Here is a 22,313-nt window from a genome sequence, read left to right as displayed (position 1 = left end):
TTGAAACTTGGCTCGTAGATATACCATACAATACTAACTATATTTATGAAGCACTTTATACACCAACAGGACCAAAGTGCTGTACACAATCATAAAATATAATGCAATTATAAAATAGAAAAGATCAAATACAAAATACATATTAATATATGTATTTTATATATCCACCAATATTTTTTTGCTTGTTTTAGTTTTATGTAAAATTTTATTGGACTGAGTTTACAAAGCCGATAAAAAATACTCATCAATGTTAAGATAAGAATTAATACTAATGTTAAATGTTTTTGCGAGGTCCTCTTGCATCATTTTTATGAAACTATACTTTTATTATATCCATTTCTAAAGAGAAATAAATGTACCTGAGGCATTTTTGAAAGAATGTTGTTTTGCCAAACGCAGGAAGCAGTTAACATGGCTGCAGAGCTATTTGATTGCATTGTTCCATGGAAAGTGTTTTCTTTCAGGGATAATACTGATTAGGGGAGGCACCCAAGGCCAAGAGAAGCTCCCTTTCAGCGACTGACTCATTTCCTGCCAGGCTGCAGCATTTCAGTCGAGTAACAGCTCAGTCAAACACCCCAGGGTGGCTCCTTCCTCAGGCCCATGACCTTTAAAGCCAACTTTGTCAGGACAAAAAACAAAGCTCTCCCGTCTGCACGTTTTGATGAACAAAAAAACATTTTTTACAATTTAGTCAGTTCAGGAAGAGTACTGAAAGGGCAGCCAGTTACTTTCACACTTCAGTCCAGACAGGAAGCGGTTGGCTTTGTTAATGCTGTAACAGAGTTCATGCTGTCAAAGAAAGGAATAAAAACAACGTCCTAATCAGCCCTGTTGTGAATGAGAACCTTTATGAAGATGGACATATACTGTGAATTCTCCAAAAATGTTAATGTAAGTTTTATTTTAGATTTCAAATCGTAGAAATCTAAAATAATTTATGTAAGTTTCATTAACAGGAAGCTGGACATGATGACGTCACTTCCAACATGATCATTCTTTTTAAAGTTACACTTAAAAATATATATCTCCTATTAAAACAACTTACGATGTGAATGTCGAGCCTCCGGTAAACTGAAGTTTCTTACTGGTGACCTTTTGGTAGCTTTTTGGTGAAGATAAGGGTTTTATCGCTCAATGACATCCAGTTGGAGTTTTAAGGCCGTTCTATCATGCAGGCACATCTGGACTTCGCCTGTCCAACTGTGAAATGATGACAAGGTGCCATCGTGCATGTTGGGAGGTAGGAAGTGATTGCAATAAAGCCGCCACCCCCCAGGAAAGCATCCTCTCCGCATGCCAGTTGCACATCCTTTTCACAGTCAACTCTACAGGAAGTACTGGATGATTTGTGACTTGCCTGCTCTCACTTTCACTCTATATTTCTTTGTTTTTGTCTTTCAGCTCTCCAATGGTGAATCACTATTAACTGTTGAAAAACCAGATAATTATAAGTGTATTGTCTCACGGAAAACATAAAAACGTGTGTCAGTGTCACATCACAAGAGTGAAAAAACAAAAACAAAATCAAGCTGAAGGACACAAGAAGCGGGATGAAAATTAAATGCTATAATGTGCTAAATCCAACAGACAAAATCAAAAAGCAAGCTGAGCAAGACAGAAAGCAGAAGAAAAGTAAACCCAGATGATGAAAGTAATAGAAAAGTTTAAACTTATGGACCAAAAGACAACTGACATTTACACACACACACACACACACATATATATATATATATATATATATATATATATATATATATATATATATATATATATTAATGGTGGAACATCACTATAATGTAAATCTGTTGGGCTTCACCTTAATATCTGAAAAGACATATTAAAAAAGTTAAGAAGTCGTCACTGGATGTTATTTAGAGGTATTGGGGCATGTCACAATTTTCAAAATGTTATTTATAAAATTATTAAAGTGATGTATAATATTTCTTTCACTTAATTATTGGCTTATGTCATCATTTTTAATTTAGTCAGCTGTTCAGTTTGCTGAGATGATTTATCAGACATATTTAAAACCCTTAAAAGGACAAAGTTTGTACAACAAACTCCTCTATGACCCATCCGCTGAGATGCCGTGTTATACAGACACAACGGATGAATCTGCGAAAAACGTTTCTCCATTTGAGGGATTTGTAGTCTGGAGTTTTATCCCCTTCAAGCCGCTGTGCTTTCTGTACCTGGCACCCAGCCATGCTCACCTTGCTTCTGGGTTTTGGTGTGTGTCCAGTCAGCCTGTAAAATCCAGCAGCAGGGCAGCCTGGAGAAGCTTTCAGCCTACATCTAGAGTTTATACCTTCGATCTCTCCCTGCTCTGCTTCTGGCCGCTGGAGCCGAGTTGCTTTATCTCTCTTCCCAGCCCAACTGCTGTCTGCGTCCGTCCCTCCTGCAGGCAGCCCTGAAGCGCTGGCAGCAGATAAGAGAAAGGCCCACTGGAGCTCCGCTTTGAAAAGGAAAGTGTGGAAGAACATAGCCAAAAATATAGATTTGTTGAGGAAAAAATTCTAGGAGATCATTTATCAGAATATGTTACAACATAATGCTGCCTTATGTTACAAGTTTGAACCCCAGAAAAAGGGAAGACTCATTAAAACGCTCTCTTCCCTCCTGGTTATCCCACCGCTTCTTTGGTCTCTGATGAACATGAAAGATGAAAGACAGCACTGCCAAATCACAAAATCTTGCCAAGTATTTTTGGTCTAGTTTCTGTTCAAGTTCTCCTGAAATAAGACAAAACTAACTTAGAAATAACTTTTAAGCAAGATATAGGAGCTTGTTAATATTGATGAAAGTACTTGCTCCATTGGCAGATTATTTCACTTAAATCAAGACATTTTTCCCATATTATAAGTGAGGTAATCTGTCAATGGACCAAATATTTTTTCATCAATATTAAGAAATTATTGACTTTTAAAACAAGCTCAAATCCTTGCAGGAAGGTTAGTTGTAAGTTAACTTTGTCTCATTTCCAGTGAACTAAGATATTTGCACTAGAAACAAAAATACTTGGTAAGATTTTGAATCTATAATAGTGAACTGATACTTTAATGCATTTTGGATCATTGGCATGTTGAACGACCCAATGACAATCCTTTTTCTGTTAGCCTGGTTGGTTTTTTAATGTAAAATGTTCTGGTATTTTAAACAGTTTTTGATGCCATGAACTCTGTTCCCAGTGACCGAGAAGAGATCAGCCCCTCACTCACATTTATGTGAAGAACAGTCTTAAATTTGGCACTAATGTCACACCTTAGAGGTAGATGTGATAAAACTAAATAACAACTCAGAACCAGGATCCAGAAACTGGAACCTGGAGAACTTTCTTAAAGCTGCAGAGAAACTTTTAGAGGTTTCTCTGCAGCTTGACTGATGCATATTTTAATATCAATTAAGTAATCAAAAAAATCATCCAGCAGAAAACATATGTAACTATAATTGGTATTTTAAAAATTTAAGTAGGGATGCACGATATATCGGCACCAACATCGGTATCAGACAATATTAGTCATTTTTCACACCAGTCCAATACATAAAACTGGGCTTATATGAACAACCAATATTTATTTTGATCAGTTTCTGGTTGGATGTCGAAATGGTGAAATATATTGGTAAATATTTCCTATCAACCAAACAGCAATATTAATATTCGATATCAATACTGGCCCAAATTATCATTGCATCCCTAAAATTAAGTAATCTATAATTTTGGATTCTGTAAATGTAATCCATTTAGAGAATGGATTACATTCTACAGAATGTAAATGTATTCTATAGAAATTCCTTATAATTAAGGAAGATAAGCATTCATATTACTTTAAATTAAAAAAAATAAGTCTTACAGGAAATTTATTGTAAGCTAATAATTACACAATTAACCTGGCAAATGTCACGATTTGGTTCAGTCTAAGCTCCTCTATTTACTCTTTTGGTTTCATCTTGAGTCTGCTAATTATCAGGGGGGTAACACAGCGGTGTTGAGCTAATGACGCCAGCCCAGTCTTTATCTTGTGAGCCATCAGCTCTTCTGGAGGCGAACTTTCTAATGGACTCGTTAGTTTCAGTCACGACGCAGCTGCGCGGCCGCCGGGGCCGCCGCCTGCCCTGCGCGCCGTTTTTAGCTGTCGCTTTAAGACCCATTTCCCCCCATTGTCAAAGCGGTCGTGAACAGGAAGAGGCGAGAGGGGGCGGGGGAGCGGGTCCGACGTTATTTAAACACGCCGTGCAAGGAGGCATGCCAGGGGCTACATGTGGAGAGCAGATCTGCGGTCGATCCGCAGGAGTTGCCCGCTGATCGGATCAGATTCTCGGCGTGTTGGCCGTCAGTGAAGCCGCCGCAGGACAGGAAAGACATGGAGGTGTCACCGCAGGTTATCGCCTCAGGAAACGATGACAGCGTCCTCCATCAGCGCTTAGCTGCTTGAAGAAAAACATCTGCGACCGATTCGTGTGGGATTTTATTTTTTGTTATTTCAGACGAAGAAGAGAAAAAGAAACCTACACATTAGAGAGCAGGAGCAGGTGCAGTGCGCCCGCCTGCAGGTTGTGGACTCAGATCTGAAGCTTCTGCAAGAATGGCATCTACTATAGAGAGGAAAACACTGGAGGCCAATGAGTGAGTACATGCTTTATGATTTAAAATCACATTACCTGCGACTCATTGTGTAGATATTCAAAAATAACATCAAAACTACCCGAACAACTAAATACGGCTTTAGGCAAGAGAGCAGCTCTCTACTACACAGTAATAATCAGATCGATGTCAATGAGTTTAAGGATCAATATTATTTTTAATTAAAGACTACAGTTTTCAATCAGTAAAGTTTAACTGTATAGTACATTTCCAGCAACATGGCAGTTCAAAGTTACATCACAAAAATACAAAAATCAACAACTGAAGCATTACATTTGGTCAAGTGCCACCGTTACACATCATAATGTTAATTATTGTTTCGTTTATTTTTCAAAAGCAACTCTAAACAGGTCGGTTTTTAATCTGATTTTTTCCTCTGGCATTTAACACAATATTTTTTAGTTAAAGTAATCCCACATGACCTGTAGCAGCTACATTAATAACAGAAAAAGTTACAATCTTAAATAAATAATATAGAAGAATATTATTTTGTAAGTTCAAAATGGAATAAACCAATGTAATAAGCACATTTAGAGCAACAAATCTTATAATTTTGTATTCCTCTCAAAACATTTACAGTCAGGGCCGGTGCAAGCCTTTTTGGGACCCTAAGAAGATTTTAATTCATCTCCCACCAGAGGCTTCCTAATTTAATCTACTTCATGTGTGTAACATGTCTACTATCATTAGCGAAATTTGTAATTAGCATACACCATACTGATTTTATTATAGCCACTGATGCTAACCTTACAGGAGTAGAAAACTAACAGTAATTAATTTGGATTTTGAAACAGAGTTGTGCCATATTGCTTTAGCTATTTGAATGTAACAGGCACTGAATTTACAGTAAACATGTTAAAAAATCCAATATTTTATATTTCCCCACCAGCGGCATTAATAAAAATTATTTACAAATCAATTTTCCATATGTAATTTGGCATTTAGTTAGTATTATTAAATGTTACTTTGAAAAAATATGTATTTTTATCATGCTGGCTTGGTGCTCTTGAGAGCCCTCTAGTGGTGTGGGTGGCCCTTTGCAGTTGCTTAATGTGCATATTATCACCTTCCTAAAATAATGGTGCAAGTCATTTATTGCCAAAAGTGGTTATTTTAGCAAAAAGAAAATCCCATCTTTTTCTTATAGCAAAAATGATTTAAGCCATAAAATACTTAAAAAACATGTTAAGAAAAAAGAAACAAAAACACAACAAAACTAATTTGTGTAAAAAAAAAAAAAAATAGCACTTCAGAGAAAATCAAAATAAAATCTTTTTTGAAGTCAAGTTGAGAAACTACAACACAAAAATAAAACCTGAAATTAAACAATCGATCTTACCATGCTAGTATTGCTCCGATACTGATTTGGTACCGATATTATCGATATTTTGAATCGATCTGCTCACCTCTGTATGAAGAAAACCCCCAATCATTTTCTAACTGGTTGTTAATTTCGGGTTCAGGGAGCCGGTGGACGAGGTCCTCCAGATGCCGCCGTCGCTGCTGACATGTGGCGGCTGCCAGCAGAGCATCGGCGACCGGTTCTTCCTGAAGGCCATCGAGCAGTACTGGCACGAAGACTGCCTGAGCTGCGACCTGTGCGGCTGTCGGCTGGGAGAGGTCGGCCGCAGGCTCTACTACAAGCTGGGAAGAAAATTATGTCGGCGGGATTATCTCAGGTGACAACGGCGTGACGTGTTGCTCGTTTCTATGGAAACGTGTTTAAATAGTGTTGCGGAAAAACATTGATATACAGAATCACAATTCTTTGTCCTGAGAGTGCATTTTACTTCCACACTGATTTATTTATTTTGAATAAATTTTTGATTCTTTTTAAGTTTAGCAGCTAAGCTAACCTAATAATTTTAGTTACAAGATTTTATGCACAAACCTACTTATGCTTAAACATAAACTAAAGTAATTGCATACAGAATTGTTTTAAATAAATTGTTCTCCTCTTGTCAGTCATAATTTAAACAGAATCTCTGGACCATTTGAATAGAAAAATTGGTTTCCAAATCCCAAATAATTTCTGAATCAAATCGAATCACCAGACCCAAACTTTTTGTCACGTGGGCCACAATCAACGAATCATAATTACAAAACATAGCAAGGATTTTTCGCTTTTGTTGTATTAAATGAAAGGAACAAATTTTTAAAATTCTTTTAGGATTGGCTGAACACATTTGTTCTCAGTTATAAGAGCAGCATTTGGATCAATTACTTTCAAAATGCTTGATATGTTTAGCCAAATTTAATGACCATTTATTTGGGTGCAGTAAAATTCAGTAAAAATTTCTGGATAAACATGGTTCTGCTTATTGTAAAGTTTGATTATGGAAAGATGAATAATATGTGTTGTAATAAATGTTTTCTATTGCAAGAAAATTGGTTTAATAAACAAATTTGTATAATTCTTGAACGGCCACAAACAATCACTTAAAGAACTGAAAGATGTGACCGATCCGAACAACGACTGAATGAAAGTCGTCTTTTTTTGTCAACATTGTGATTCTGTCTCTTCCTCCCAGGCTCTTCGGTCAGGACGGTCTCTGCGCCTCGTGCGAAAAGAGGATCCGGGCGTTTGAGATGACCATGCGCGTGAGGGACAAGGTTTACCACCTCGAGTGCTTTAAGTGTGCCGCCTGCCAGAAGCACTTCTGCGTCGGGGATCGCTACCTTCTCATCAACTCAGACATTGTGTGTGAGCAGGACATCTTTGAGTGGACCAAGCTCAACAACAGCAGCGTGGTCTAGGCGATTTCTGTGGGACTTTTCTGGCTGCTGATGAACAAACGTGTTCAACCCTGAAGAAGGGGAGGCATGTTCATGCAATAAGCCTGGAATCAACGGAGGAGAGAAGCTGCATCTCAGTGTTTCTGCATGCAAACCTGCACTTATGATCACATGGTTTATAATCCAAAGCTTCCTTCCTGAAAGCAAAAAAAAAAAAAAAAAAAAAAAACAAACTTAAAAACTGAACATGTTTAAATTTGTTACACACTGGAATTTCTAATGATATAAATGAACAAAAAAGCAAAATGTCTTGGGTATGTTTAGACGTCAGACATCCTGCTGAGTAAGAACATTGGTAAGCTTCCTTTAACTGATTTTATATTTTTAAGTCTTAATCATATGATCTAAATTCTTATGTCTATGAAAAAAATCTTATAAATATACTGCAATAACTAATCATAGTTAAAATGTTATTTAAGTTGACACTGTGAAATTCTTATTTTCTAACGGAAAACAATTAAGGATGTTTATGTTTAAAGGTTGAACTGTGGCGCCCTCTTGTGGCAACACTTATTTTACAGCTTGTTCATATAAAGTCTTTTAAGAAACTTTTGTAATTTCGCTAAATTCCTGAACTTTCGATATTAACTGATCAGTATGTTTAATAAATGACAATTTGAAGTAAAAAAATCCCAAAAATATTTATTTAATTCAAATGTGTGTCTGGAGTGTTTTAAAGAAACTGAAAAATATGGAATAATAGTTAAAAACAAAAGTATATCTTCACCAATCTGAAAACAAACCCAGGAAATCTAAAAACTTTTACTAAGAATTATTATTACTGCTTATTTAGAGTCTAAAGTAGAGTAATATAATCCTATTATTACATTTGTAAGAAAACAATTTTTTTTTACTGGAGGTCTAGCTAAGTGTTATTTTATAAAAGCAGGATTTCCAGACATTTAACAGGACCTGGTACCATATGCAGGGACATCTGAGTTTAACATGAAAAATGCTAATAACAACACAAACAGGATTTGGTAACAAAACAGCCTAAACCCAGGGAACGTATCTCTTCAACAAACTGCTAATTTAGTGGTTATTATTTAACCAGAAAAAAAGAACAAGTTTAAAATGAGCATAGGACATAATTTAAAAGGAAGAGAAAAAAGCTAAATAGCTCAAATTAAGGTTAAATTGAGTATTTAGGGAATTTTTAAAACATTTTCTGAATATTTTTGCACCATTTTACAGTAAATTAGTGAGATTATTAAAGTGGTTAATTGAGTTCAAAGTAAACAGACAAAATATATGAAATTTTAAATGAAAAAAGTCCAGTTGTTTTTTTTTTAATCAATTGTATTTATTGTGTAGTCAGACATAGAAATAAGACTTTAACTTTCAATCTCTACTGGGCTGAAAGATTAACTTTTAGAAAACTTGATTTATATCTAATCACATTTTGTAAATGACTGACAGTAAAACTAAATCTTCAGGTAAAAAGTGACTGCAAATCAAAACTTTCAGCTATCTCAGCTTAGATTTTGGCTCACGGAGTTTAGTTTGACCATTTCAGCATTTAAGAAGTCTACTCCTACTTTTTATTCTCTATTTTAAAAGTAAAATCAAATGATCTACCTGTTCATCTCCCTCACTGAAAGGGCAGAGACTCCAACTTCAAAACTGAAAAAAGCTAAAACCAGTTTTCACCACAAGAGGTCACTAAGTGATTTTAAAAAAGCAGGGAAGCTGCTGGTGGGATGATTTCTGTAGATTTTTCTTCATAATAAAAAGTACTTTACAGTTTATGCATCAAATACAATCAGCAAGAAACAAAGAAATAAAACAATTTTTTGTGTTTTAGTTCAGGATCATCATCTGTCAGACCCATTAAATAATCTCCTTCCTCCACTTATCTGTGCAAAAAAAGTGACACACACACCTCCAAATTGCCTCTTTGAATGCCTCTTTAAGGCATGTCAGTCACAAGAAACATTAGAAAGTGTTTCAGAAAAAAATTGTGACCAAGAAGGAAAACGCATAAAGGAGGAGAGGCACAGAAGCCCCGGATCATTAGCTGCTTCAGTCATAAGTTTATTCACACACAAAGGAGGAGTGAAGCAGCAGTAGATGAAACCCACCCAGGCTGAGATTATGTTTTTTGAGGAAAAAAAAGATACTTGTGGTGAAACTAATGAGTCTTCCCACATTAGAGATGGGAATATACTGTGCAGCCTTACAGAGGGATAATGTGCCATTGCTCATTTGGAGGTCTGAACAACTGTCATCTTGGTGTTAAGCAATGCGTGAGGAATGCTGGAGTAGAGCAGACTAGTATGTGGTGGTCTCATAAAAACAAAAACAAACAGCTCAACATTAAACAACATGTTTAAAATATGTGTGGAAAGTTATGGCAAACAGCAGAAACAAATCAAAATTAGCTGAACTTCACGATAGAATTTGGCAAAGTGTTGAAATGCAGAAACATTTCAACACAGATACATTTTAGGAATGCACCATTTGAGAAGTATTTAGATATTAGCTGATAGCAGGGAACAAAAATAAATGTACTGTGCAAGGAGAGATGTATTCTAAGACTATTTAAACTGCTTTAAAGTATTTCAGCTCAAATGAAATGTTCAAATTAGTAAGTAAAACATTTATGTTGTTTCATTTAATAAATATCTGCCTCTGCAAAAACACACAATCTTACCAAGTATTTATTGTCTAGTTTCTAGTGCAAATATCTTAGTAAACTTTAATTAGGACAAAACTAATGTAAAAGTTAACTTATCAGCTAAATATAGCAGCTTGTTTTAAATAAATAATTCCTTAATATTGGTGAAAAAGTACTAGTTCCTTTGGCAGATTATTTCACAACATGGGGAAATTGTCTTGTTATAATGGAACAAGTACTTTTGCATTAACATTAAATAATTATTTACTTAAAACAAGCTCATATATCTTGCTGAAGAAATACTAGTAAGTTATTTTTGTCTTATTTAAAGTGTAATAACATATCTGCACTTGAAGAGAGACTAAAAATACTTGGTAAGATTTGGTGTTTTTGCAGTGAAGATATTAGGTTGATATTACTATTTGCACCAACTCAACATCAGCCGGTGCCAATGCTCCACCAATGCACATATTTTGTATTTTGTCCCTTTTAATTATTGCTCTGACTATTTGTAGAAAGTTTAAGGATGGAACTGTTTTCCTGTAGCCATGTCTTTACTTGTGAAGATCAACATAAGTCTGCCTTACTTGAATGGCATCTTCACTTGTCTTTCCCATTTTGAAAAGTAGCAAAATGGGACTAGAAGTTCTCTTGTAATAGTGCGGGTGTGGCCGTTTTCATTAAATTACTTGGGTTGAGAGAGGAACAATCCACAATCAGTGCATAACTTCAGTTATTACAGGTATAAACCAGCTATCAGGCACAAATCTGAGCGTGGCGATGGATTCAGGCCTGAACATTTAGAACCACATAAAGACAGTTACAAAGTCGGCCTTCTATCATATGAAGAACATTTCTAAGATCAAAGGATTAATGTCCTAATAATATATAGAGAAACTCATCCATGCGTTTATCTTTAGTCACACTGATTACTGCAACAGTGTCTTCACAGGTCTGCCTAAAAAAAATCTAACAGATCCAGAACGCTGCTGCTGGAGTTCTGACTAAAACCAGGAAGTCAGAGAACATCACCCAGTTCTAAAGTCCTTCCACTGGCTCCGTGTAGCTCAGAGGACAGACTTTAAAATTCTGTTGTTAGTTTATAAATTACTGAACGGCTCAGCACCACAACACATTAAAAATATGTTGCTGTTGTCATAGCAACCTTCTAGACCTCTCAGGTCTTCTGATTCTGCTCTGCATCCAGAACCAGAACCAAACATGGAGAAGCAGCATTCAGCATCTATGCACCACAAATCTGGAGTAAACTTCCAGAAAACTGCAGAACAGCTGAAACATTTTCTTTAAACCAAACCCACCTGCTAAGAGTTACCTTTGATTAGTAGTAACTGGAATATTGATCAATGTTGATGATCAATGATGACTTTGATGATGGCATTTAACAAAATGTAATGTTTGTTGCCTGTTTCCTAATTGTTGACTGAATTGTTTTTATAATGTAAAGTACTTTGAACTGCCCTGTTGCTGAAATGTGCAACACAAATAAACTAGACTTGACTTCACTTAAGTTTTTGATTCAAAGAAATTACAGATCTGATAAGTGAATATTAGCCTTAGATAAAGATGTTGCGCTGTTTATGCTCCGTTCTACTGGGAGTTCACAGAGTTTAGTAAGAATAAATCTGAGAGGAGGGAAGTTTCGGTCTGACAACAGTCACACACACAAAACACACTGAACTAGACAGACCCTCAGCGTCGTCGAGCGGCCTGTCTTTCATCGGCCTGGTCTCCTCTCTGCTGCCTTGCAGGCTGAGCTTTGCCAGATCCCTGTGCTGATTTGAACACCACCCTCAGCGGGACTCAATAAAGCCCTGCGCCTCTTGTGTCATCCCCACAAGCGGTACACAACTCCAGGAGTGTAGTGCTGTGTTTGTGCGCCAAAAGAGGCCTGTTTCATCTCCAGTGCCCGAATCACAGCAACCCCGTTTGGGTAAACCTAAAAACATCCAGCTGTGTGAGCATGGAAACCAAGAAGACTCTGTGTGGATGTAACCGCAGTGGCTTGCAGCTTGTTTTTATCAAACAGCTCGCCTGTCTGACACGATCGACACACATCTACATCCGCCCTCTGCAGTGTGCAGAGTGAGCAGTAGGTGGCAGTTCTTGACAAAGTTGATGCATGAGGAACTCCCTGAATGTCTTTGTGGGGAAATAAGCGACAGGCCAACTGCAAGGAAACCGGTTTTCATGTGCCAGTTCACAAGATTAATTAGAAGTGAACAGAAAGCGACGAGCTAAATTCAAAGCCTTTCAGACACGACGGACTTCAGTGACACCTCTGAAGGAAGAAGTGGTCGGACAATTATCTACAACACCACGGCGATTTATCACCCAGCAGCCTGTCAATGTCAAGCCCATCTGAGAAAAAAATGAGTCAAATGCTATTGATCATGACCGCCTTGGGTTTCACTTGCACCCACACTTTATCAGATGGAGTTAATTGGGAACATATTCAGTCTGAGGCCCTGAGAGATGTGTCTGTCAGGAGTCACATTCCTGCTCCGATTCCCTGATAGCCCACAGCGCCTGGAGTCTGGATGGAGGACAGGATGGGGGAGTAAGGTTTGGGGGTCTTGGTGTTTGGAACGGGCAGGATGTTCACATCTTGATTGGTGAACAAGTCGGCATCCTGTGACTACAGCTGAGCAGATGGATTTACTGCATTAAGAACCAATTTGGCAAAAATATTCGGCTTAGAAAGTTCAGGGCTGACTTTCCTTCCTCTCGACCTTCTTTCCACTTCACATTTCTGCCTTTTTATTATAGAGAGTCTGTGTGAAAAATTATTTTCTCTTCTTCATTGTCCTCAAAATGTGTGCAAATAAGAGTCACAACAAGTTATTTCATTTTTATGACGTAAAAACAAAAGAAGTTTCCAGACTTTTCAATTGAGTGGAAAAAAGAAAAAAGTCAAAACATAACATCTGGATACAAATAGCATTTTATTTTCTTCTGGTACTTTTGGTGGATGAGATGTAAATGTCTGAAAATGATTTTATCTTCAATTTTAAGCACTTGGTTAGCTTAGCATAAATATCACTTAGCATAAACAGATGGATTAGCTGTTAGATGTAAAACTGAAAGGGTTGATCAAAACGTGTCAACTGTAAGATGTTATAATAAAACTAGCTGCTAACAGTTAATCCTAATTCAAGATGATTTTGACCATTAAAAAATATTAATCCTAAAGCTAAAATTAGCTTGACTGTAGGTGTGTCTAGCCAGCTGTTCCCTTACAACACTTTGAGTAGTTTTTATTACATTTCAGTAAACTTTAATATTTTAATAGTTTTGTTTAAAAATGTAGCTATCCCTACTGACTCATTTAGCTTTATAATGTTATCTTGTATTTTTGTTGGAGTCTTCTGAAGCTAATTAACTGCTGGCTAACTTGAGCGAGCAAAACTAGTTTAGTAAGATATAAACACACAATTTTCTTTTAAATTAAACTTCAAAATGCAGTTTGCTCATCACTTTAAAAAAAAAAAATTCTGTTTGGACCAGATTTGTTGGGTAAATTCAAAATATCAAGCAATTGAAAACAGGTTACCATGATTCTTGGGTCAAACTGTATAATTTTACCACTTAAGCATTGACGTTATAGGTAGTTTCTGTCATTTCTCATCCCTTCACGATGGTTTAAAATCTCATGCAGTTACCCTCAACCGATGTCTGGATTGCAGAAAATCTAAAAAACTTTCTTCAGCATGAAGCAATTTACCAAATTTAGAACTTGCTTAATACATTTTCCCCCTGCTAGCGGGGAAGGTAGATAACCAAACTGGGTTATCAACAACAATGTCATGAGGTCATTGTAGCTCACCTATCATCGTGTCGATAGGTGAGCTACTGGCTGAAGTTCTCAACAAACACGCCAAGCCAGTACATCGAGCCATGATTGTGTTGCAGCTGCAGTAATGACCCACTTAGTCCTCTCTACAGAAGTTTTATACAAGCTCAAAACCTTTCGCATCACACTCTATAATTTTGCAACCACTTCATTGTTTCGATGCCTCTGAAGACCTCTTACCATGCAACGTCTTACTGATTTTATTACAACATATTGTGTCTTCATCCTTATGTATGGCATGCCATTCAAAAATTATGTCCAACTTTTTTATTTCCATTTCTTTTGCCTTTTTTAAACCTCAAGGTTCAAGGTAGCATATTTCTATTGAATAATTAAGATTTCCTCCAGAGTCAAACTAAAATTTATGTTACGTAAGTTCTGGAAATTTTTTAGATCTAAGATGCTGTGACAGTAAATGTTTCCAGGCGATCAATTGCGTGTTTTCATGGTTTCTTTGGTTATAACTCTTTTTTTCCTTCTAAAATGATCCCCATATGTATAACAGTGTCCCTGGCTTATGCTGAATCAACCACACAGTGCACAAGCGGCTCTGTGATGGGAGCAGCACTGCAGAATAATAAATGCAGCTTCTCTATGAAACCACATACTTCAGATTAGAAACTGCAATCATAGGAATTATTCCCTTTATAACTCCAAAACCACGGACTTGTGTTTACATGGATGGATGGTCAAGGAAATGAACGAATGACACACCGAAAACCTTCGAGGGTTCAGTGCAACCATGATTTAGAGGGTATGGTGTTACAGGTCAAAGGTTAACTTTTTTCTCTGGGATGCAAGTCTAGAGAGCTGATGGCTACAAAATGTAAAGCTGTCGAAAAAAAGCAGAAAAATGATTTTCATAACTGAGAAATCTTTAGAGTTATTGAGTTTTACTTCACTGTTATTAACATTTAGTGACGGATATATCTGTGATCTCTTCTCAATCAGTCAACTGCTTCTACTTTCTGATTAAACGTAGCAGCAGTACACATAACATGTGCGTTATAAATACTTTACTCATGTCACATTTGGTCTCCTCTTGCAGCATACGTCAAGTTTAGATCGGCATTTTTTAGATTAGAGGAACAAAAAAAGACCTTCTGGTACAAATATAAATCCGACACATACCCCCTTCTCATCAGACACATCTGAGAAATAGCTAAACAAAAGCCAGACCATTACCAGGAAGCAGACCGTGTCAGTGTTTTCATATTTTCAAGCAATGAGCAATAGAAACTCCAATTAAGATGGTGGAAAAAGGCAGCTACTGCTTTAAAAACATCAGTGCAGATGTGCAGGTGAGTGACCATGTGGTAAACCTTGGCTACACAATGACTGCCTCAGTGCAATTTCCATTTCTAATTTGACTTCCCACACAGTGCCTGCTTCCAATCACTACAAGGAGCCAGCACAGTGAGACACACTGGTAGAATAGCAGATCGCAGTTGGTGTGTATTGGTGTGTAAACTCTGAGTCTTAAAGGAAAAATTGACTGAGCATGAATCTATAGTTTGTGGTTTACTCAAATAAGCAGGAATTGCCAGCAATTTAAGATGTAACTGTGTGCAATTACTTATATTTTTCAGGTTTTTATTGTGCAGCCAATCAAGATTTGACAGTTATTCTAACTTTGTTCAAGATTATTTTTAGGTACAATGATTAGTAGGCCTGTTACAAAATAAAACTTAATTTGGCCATGCTTTGATTATTTTTTTGTCAGGAACATGATGCTTTGAACTGTAGGTCGGTCAGGATAAAAAATGTTTGTTGAACAATAAATTGTCCCATTGCAATAAAAAATAATATTGTTGTTTTGAGACCGTTTTCAAGTGATATAATGGGATTGACATAATGCAAGAACATATTCTTTAAGATGAATACATTTTAAATTCTAATGAGTATCAAACATTTAACACTGGAACTGGAAGACATTTTAAATATACAAAATAAACAACAGGAACAATGAATTATGAAGTCTCTGTAAACAAAATTCTCCTTAACAACAGGAGAATTTTTAAGGAGAATGAGACCAAAACACCAAACTGAATAATTTTGTCATCCAGTTTTTGGTAGAAAGAGAAAATGATAAACTATGCAAATACAAATTACCAAGCTCATGCGATTAATTGTGACAGGCGTATTTAACTGAATAATATTAGATCTGAATGTGATTACTTTGTTGGTTTTTACCGGAAGAAATTAGATCCAATTCTGATTTGAATTTAGCCTGAATTGGCTTTATATAATTGGATGCATGAATTGGACCAATTTGTGTTGTAAAGTGCTTTAGGATTACCTTTGAAGTGAATTAGTCCCGGACAAATAAATTGGGAATGTTTATCAAAGTTGTTGTTACCAGTTTACTCATAGCTTCTACTTGTTCGAGTCGAACTAATTTATCTGAACGTAACACACCTGGCTGGGGCTCATAGACGGCGGTATTTATAAAAGTTGGAAACAGCTAGCTTAGAAACCCGACCCAACACTGCTCCCTACTGATGTGTTGATGAAATTACCGACTTTGCCTGAATTCACACCACATGATTTAAGTCACTATGTCATAAACGGCGTTTCCCCTTAAACCGGAACAGCATTAAAAACGTACAAAAAACGAGATGCTAACCAGTTTTTTCCAGACATGCTAGGCTACATGACGTGCGGCATTGTCTCCATGGTTACCTGCCTCCTCCATAATATATTTCTAATATACTTACTTATAAAGTATATGAACGTTAATCTTCTTACCTTGCAAAAAGTGTTCGCTGCAAATCCGGAATTACACCGAGGGCTGACAGTTATTATGACTAGCGGCTGCTAACAATCGCCGCCTATCTTTCCTCATTAAAAGTTATAAAATAAAATGACAAGTTTGGTTTCTTTCCTTGTGTGTTTGAGCTGCCGACAGCGCAGCACCCTGTGACCATTTTTACTGCGAAATCAACTAAAAAAAGTGATATTATGCTACAGATGTCTGTTTTTAGCGCATTGGTTGTTGTGACGTCCGTCATGGAAAAGTGGGCGGAGTTCTGACGAGCGTGGAACCTGGAACCTAAAAAATCCAATTTTTAAAGATGGATTTTTAAAAAAAATACTGTCTTTTAAACAAACATTACCGTAAATGTTTTGGTATGAAAACATTTGACATTTTGGTATGACATAACCAAAACATCAAATCTGCAAAATGGTGTTGCAGTAAAAAGAAGCAGCAGTCTGTGACTTTGTAAGCTGTTCTGTATTTTTTTTTCTTTATTTACAAATATTCCACAATTCCGTAATTTTTTTTAACAGGATATTTACTCACGTCAATACTTGATTGTTTCTTTACTGAACAGATAATTACCAACTATTGATCATTATACTTCACCTGCTGCTCTTTCTGATCAACCATCCTCGTTGAATTCCCTCACCTGGTACTAAACTATAACACAATCAAACTTCTCCAACTTGAAAGCCTGATATATATTTTTTTCTTTTATAGTTGTCACTTTCACCAGCGGAGTCTCTGCGTACAGTAAAGAGGCAAAGTAACAAAATCCAGTTGAGGTAGATTTGTTTGGAGCTGCAGGTCTGTCAAAGAAGCTGGCGTTCATTACTTTGGGCAAGTCCAACACTCATACCAGGTAAAGGTGTGACAAAACAAAAGAAATAATTATTTACACAAACCTCACACAAAACAATAAATGGTACCAATAAATATTTACATGCATGCAAATCATTAGAACTGAACTAATCTAAGCTAAATCAAAGATTAAATTGAACTTAATATAATTCTTCAGAGCATTACCCCTCTCAGTTGAAAATGGTACGCTCCAGGATCTTTCAGCAGCACCTGGAGCTTCCTCTGCTGCTCCACCCGGCCAAGGAGAATAGTACTTAAAAATTAGCAAACTCAAATTAAACCAATAAAAAAGGAGAATAGTACTTAAACAATTAGCAAACTCAAATTAAACCAATAAAAATGAAACACAAAATTACATTTTACCCACAATCTCCCTGTACAGGAAGGACGGCCAGTCCCTCTGCCTGAAACAATGTTTAACTAAATGTTAATGTAACTGAAATAAAGAACTGAAACAAAAAGCATTTGATCTGTAAATAAACTAAACAAAATAATATCAATATCATTCCTTAGGGATGAAACCCCTGGTCTCCATCACAATAGTCCATTTGACTCTTTTTCTCTTCTCCTTGGTTGCACCAACAACCATGTCTGGAAAATACTCTGCTTAAAATAGAGCCTCAGTAACTAATGATTATGCAAATCTCCTTGAAACAATACACTTGTGTTCTGCTTTTTTTTGTTGTTTTTTTTGCAGACAACACAATGGAGCCTCTGTTTAAAATGTTGTGCAAGAGAGGAAAAAACAAATACCGGGAACTTTATTTGTTGTGAAGCTGATGCGTAGAGCCTTGGTAATTTAAAGTGAAAAAGTTTGAGAAACGACCAAAATAACTTGGACTCGTTATTCAGATTTAGAGGAGGACTGCTGCTTTTGTTGATTTTGAAGACATAAACATTAAAACAGTTGCAGTTTTTTGTTTTTTATTTATGCGGCCCTTTCTTTGTTTTAGCATTGCCCCCATCCATCACGGACGTTGATCACGGCTCCTGGATGGGTTGAAGCTGACAGTCTGCATGCTGCCTGCTCATCACTCGTCCTTCGCAGCCTCAGAATGTGTTTGGGATCACAGGGTTATTAAACTGTAATAGCTGCCTTTTTGAGAAGCCCAGCGGGATTTATTCCTGAGTCAACATGCCAGAACCCATTTCCTCCTCACTCACAGCTGCCTCTCAACACCCGATAGCAACTGCAGAAACACTGGATGAAACTTGTGTAGATTGCGAAAACCCTGGAAGTGACCCTGCATAATGTGCTAGCTTCACTTGGGGAATTGAGCCAGTAAATGTCCGTTTGAAACCAAGTTATTGAACGGAAAAGGCACATGATGGGAAGATATATACACAGTAAAATTTTTCAAGTTGGTTTAACATGAAAATGAAAGTCCACCTGCTGCCTTGAAAATGTAATTTAACAAGAAAACTGTTTTGGTTTTAACTCAGAAATTAAAGTTTATGAAGTTGATTTAACAAGAGACAAGTTGTCTAAACATTGTTTTTTAACTCCATTAATCTTGAATTGTGAATTTTAACTTAATGCTGCAATTTAAACCAAATAATTATTTCACAATATGCAAGAAAACAAATAGTTAAAGAGCCACATTTCTCTATTATTTTACTCACAATATCAAGTTAAAATAAATACTTATTTTACTTTATAATAATTTAAATTCTTGTTTCAAACTGCAGGAACAAAATTTGTGATCTGATAATGAATTTTATTAAACATCCCAATGAATTCAGCTCAGAAACATTTAGTGTGAACAGAACATTATCCTCAAGCTTTGCTAACTGAGAATTGCATTAAAATGAACATTTGCCTTCATAAAACACAAGAGTCAGATCAATGTAACGCACTTCCATCTCAGGAGACAAAAACATGCCGCTAAGCATTCTGGGAAATAGTTCCCACGGCTGTCTTTTTCTTCTTTCAGTTTTTTAAGTGCTAACCTGAAATCACTGGTTTATTCAACTCTTGGAGGTTTGACGAAATTAATAAAAAGTTAACTTACTGCTGCAAGTTTATCTTTCACAAACTCACATTTAGGTTCAAAATCTGAAACTGGATAAATTTATTTAACTTAAAGAGTAAAAGATAGTAGACTGAATGACACTTCATAAACTCCTTTATGTTTACTTTATGTTATAAACTTTGTGTTATAAACTTTATGTTTATAACACCTGTCATATTACATAAACGTTATGTATATGACAGCATCCTGTCAGTCTGATCCACACCCCTTCAAAAAAAGTGTTACCCAGTGTTCAAACAGCAGTCAGGTCATTGCACACGACCTTTGCCCCTTTTCCTGTGTTCTCCTATGTTTTCTGAGAAAACATTTGGTTTGTTAAAAAGATGGCAGTTCCCCAAATGCATCATTCATCAGGATTATCTTGCCTGAATAGGAAGAAGAAAAGATGGCATTTGATCCAGTTTTATGACTGTGCTTTCCCAAACTGTGGCTGTCGACTCCGGCGTCTGTCACAGCGCAAACGCTTCAGACATCTTGTTTTGAAACTTCCCACGAGGAACAACATAGCGGCCGTTATCCGGCATCCAGCGGGCCGGTTCAGACAATGTGCGTTCCTCCTCCATGTGACTTTAATTGAGTGATTAGTTGTAATTCAATAAGCAATCGAAGGGCAGTGCGCGTGAGTATGAGGCGTAAAGCAAAAGAGCACTGGTGAGTGGACCTTTTGTCTCTGACCCGCCATCATTGCTGTTGCCTTTCAGCCTCAATCACACGGCCTGATCGGCCTCCAGCCAGCCCCTCTATCTGGACCCCTCTGCTCTAATTTTCTTGGCCACCAATTTCCAGAACCACGCACTTTACAGGTTTAGTGGGCTCGCCATGTCTTGTGTTTGCCATGTGAGTCGCTATCTTTAGACGGGAATCAACCACACAAAACATTCCGATGTTCATCGTCTGAGAGCCGAACAACTTCAAACCTGTTAAAACTCACCGAGTTTAAGGAGCATCTACCATCAGCTCACATTGTCAAGTCAAGACAGAAATATTTACAATTGTGCTGTGAAGTTCTGGTTCTGAAGGAGATTTACGTCCAATTAATACAAATATTACTTTTAACAAAGTTTTCCCCAGCGTTGAATGGTAATAAAACTCCTTTAACATGTTTAAAAACTAGAATTGAGTGCAGGAGTTTGAATGCATTTGAGCTGCATTTAGTTGTGTCTACTATCTTTTACTCTTTAAGTCAAATAAATTTATCTAGTTTTAGATTTTGAACCTAAATGTGAGTTTGTGAAAGATAAACTTGCAGCAGTAAGTTAACTTTTTATTAATTTAGTCAAACCTCCAAGAGTTGAATAAACCAGAGTTTTTAGGTTAGCACTTAAAAAACTGAAAGAAGAAAAAGACAGCAGTGGGAACTATTTCCCAGAATGCTTAGCGGCATGTTTTTGTCTCCTGAGATGGAAGTGCGTTACATTGATCTGACTCTTGTGTTTTATGAAGGCAAATGTTTAATAAAATTCATTATCAGATCACAAATTTTGTTCCTGCAGTTTGAAACAGGAATTTAAATTATTTTAAAGTAAAATAAGTATTTATTTTAACTTGATATTGTGAGTAAAATAATGGAGAAATGTGGCTCTTTAACTGGGTGAGGGCAGTTTGTTTTTCTTGTATATTGTGAAATAATTATTTGGTTTAAATTGCAGCATTAAGTTAAATCTCCCAATTCAAGATGAATGAAGTTAAAAAACAATGTTTAGACAACTTGTCTCTTGATGTTAAATCAACTTCATGAACTTTAACTTCTGAGTTAAAACCAAAACTATTTTCTTGTTCAACTTAAATTGCATTTTCAATTAAACCAAATGTTTTACAGCGTACAGTTATTGTCCATTCTCAGTGGTTTCGCCACAAATACAGAGGAAGCTGAATTTCCAGATTTTTGTACCATAATGTTAATATGTCAGATCTAAACGCTACTCAGCCTTTTCCAGATTAGATTATTGCCATTGCATGTTACTGAAACTGAGCCCAATACAATACGTCTGTAAACAACTGAACAAAGTCCCATCTTCCAAAATGTTTCTGTTTTATACAAAACATTTTTGAACAAATTTAAGAATTTTGAACTGATTTAGGTCTTCAGAGGAACTCTAGTGTATATAGGCACTTAGAAAATTCCCCACAGAAAAGTTTACAAAAAGAATGCAAAGTGTTTGTTTTAACACACTTAATAAAGGCTAATCTCAAATAAAGGTTTGTGTAAATATCAGAAATTTATATGCCCTTTACAATAAAAGAACTGACAGTGTTTGGAGAAAAGAGTTTGAAACGTGTGTCTTCATCAGGCCACATGCTGATTCCATATTGCAAAGTTTTGGCTCTTGGGAAAAAAAGCTCACAGATTTACAAGAAGAAACCGCTGCATTGCAAAGTGGCACACACTGGTCCGTTCTGGTCAGTAAAACTTGTTATTGCATTTGTAAAACACTAAGCACTAACTACTTCTGCAGCTTTCTTTGATACCGTCTAAACATCAACTTTAAAAAATTCAAACAGAAAATGTTAGGTCCACAACAAAAAGTATTTTTCTTTTTTGCATTTCTTTTAATGTCATAGTTAACAGGATTTGGTTAAATAGAGCATCTTTGGAGGGAGGCTCCTTTCTTCTTGTTGCGTAAAATATACACTGTATTTCAATGAAAATATGTCTTTACTTTGCCGAGTAGGTGAAGAAGAAAAAAATAATAATTTTAAAGGTTGGACATCTGCACTTTAATTAACTT

The 22,313-nt window shown here is 36.4% G+C and overlaps 1 protein-coding gene and 1 long non-coding RNA gene across 3 annotated transcripts; both read left to right on the top strand.

Annotated features, from left to right (window-relative positions):
- Nucleotides 1-4,066: 4,066 nt before the first annotated feature.
- Nucleotides 4,067-8,071, top strand: lmo2 (LIM domain only 2 (rhombotin-like 1)). Its single transcript, XM_044126024.1, has 3 exons — nucleotides 4,067-4,627; nucleotides 6,109-6,324; nucleotides 7,177-8,071. Exons 1-3 carry the CDS (start codon nucleotides 4,587-4,589, stop codon nucleotides 7,400-7,402), a joined length of 483 nt encoding a protein of 160 aa, XP_043981959.1. The 5' UTR covers nucleotides 4,067-4,586; the 3' UTR covers nucleotides 7,403-8,071.
- An 8,992-nt stretch (nucleotides 8,072-17,063) lies between these two features.
- Nucleotides 17,064-18,881, top strand: LOC122836226. 2 transcript variants are annotated; one of them, XR_006371428.1, is made up of 5 exons: nucleotides 17,064-17,152; nucleotides 17,265-17,342; nucleotides 17,411-17,552; nucleotides 18,249-18,345; nucleotides 18,505-18,881. It is a non-coding gene; the product is annotated as an uncharacterized LOC122836226 (long non-coding RNA). The 2 variants fall into 2 exon arrangements; XR_006371427.1 differs by lacking the exon at nucleotides 18,249-18,345.
- Nucleotides 18,882-22,313: the final 3,432 nt, after the last annotated feature.

This window comes from Gambusia affinis, linkage group LG08 (assembly GCF_019740435.1).
Source record: "Gambusia affinis linkage group LG08, SWU_Gaff_1.0, whole genome shotgun sequence".
NCBI lineage: Eukaryota > Metazoa > Chordata > Actinopteri > Cyprinodontiformes > Poeciliidae > Gambusia > Gambusia affinis.
This window is presented reverse-complemented; position numbering and strand designations above follow the sequence as displayed.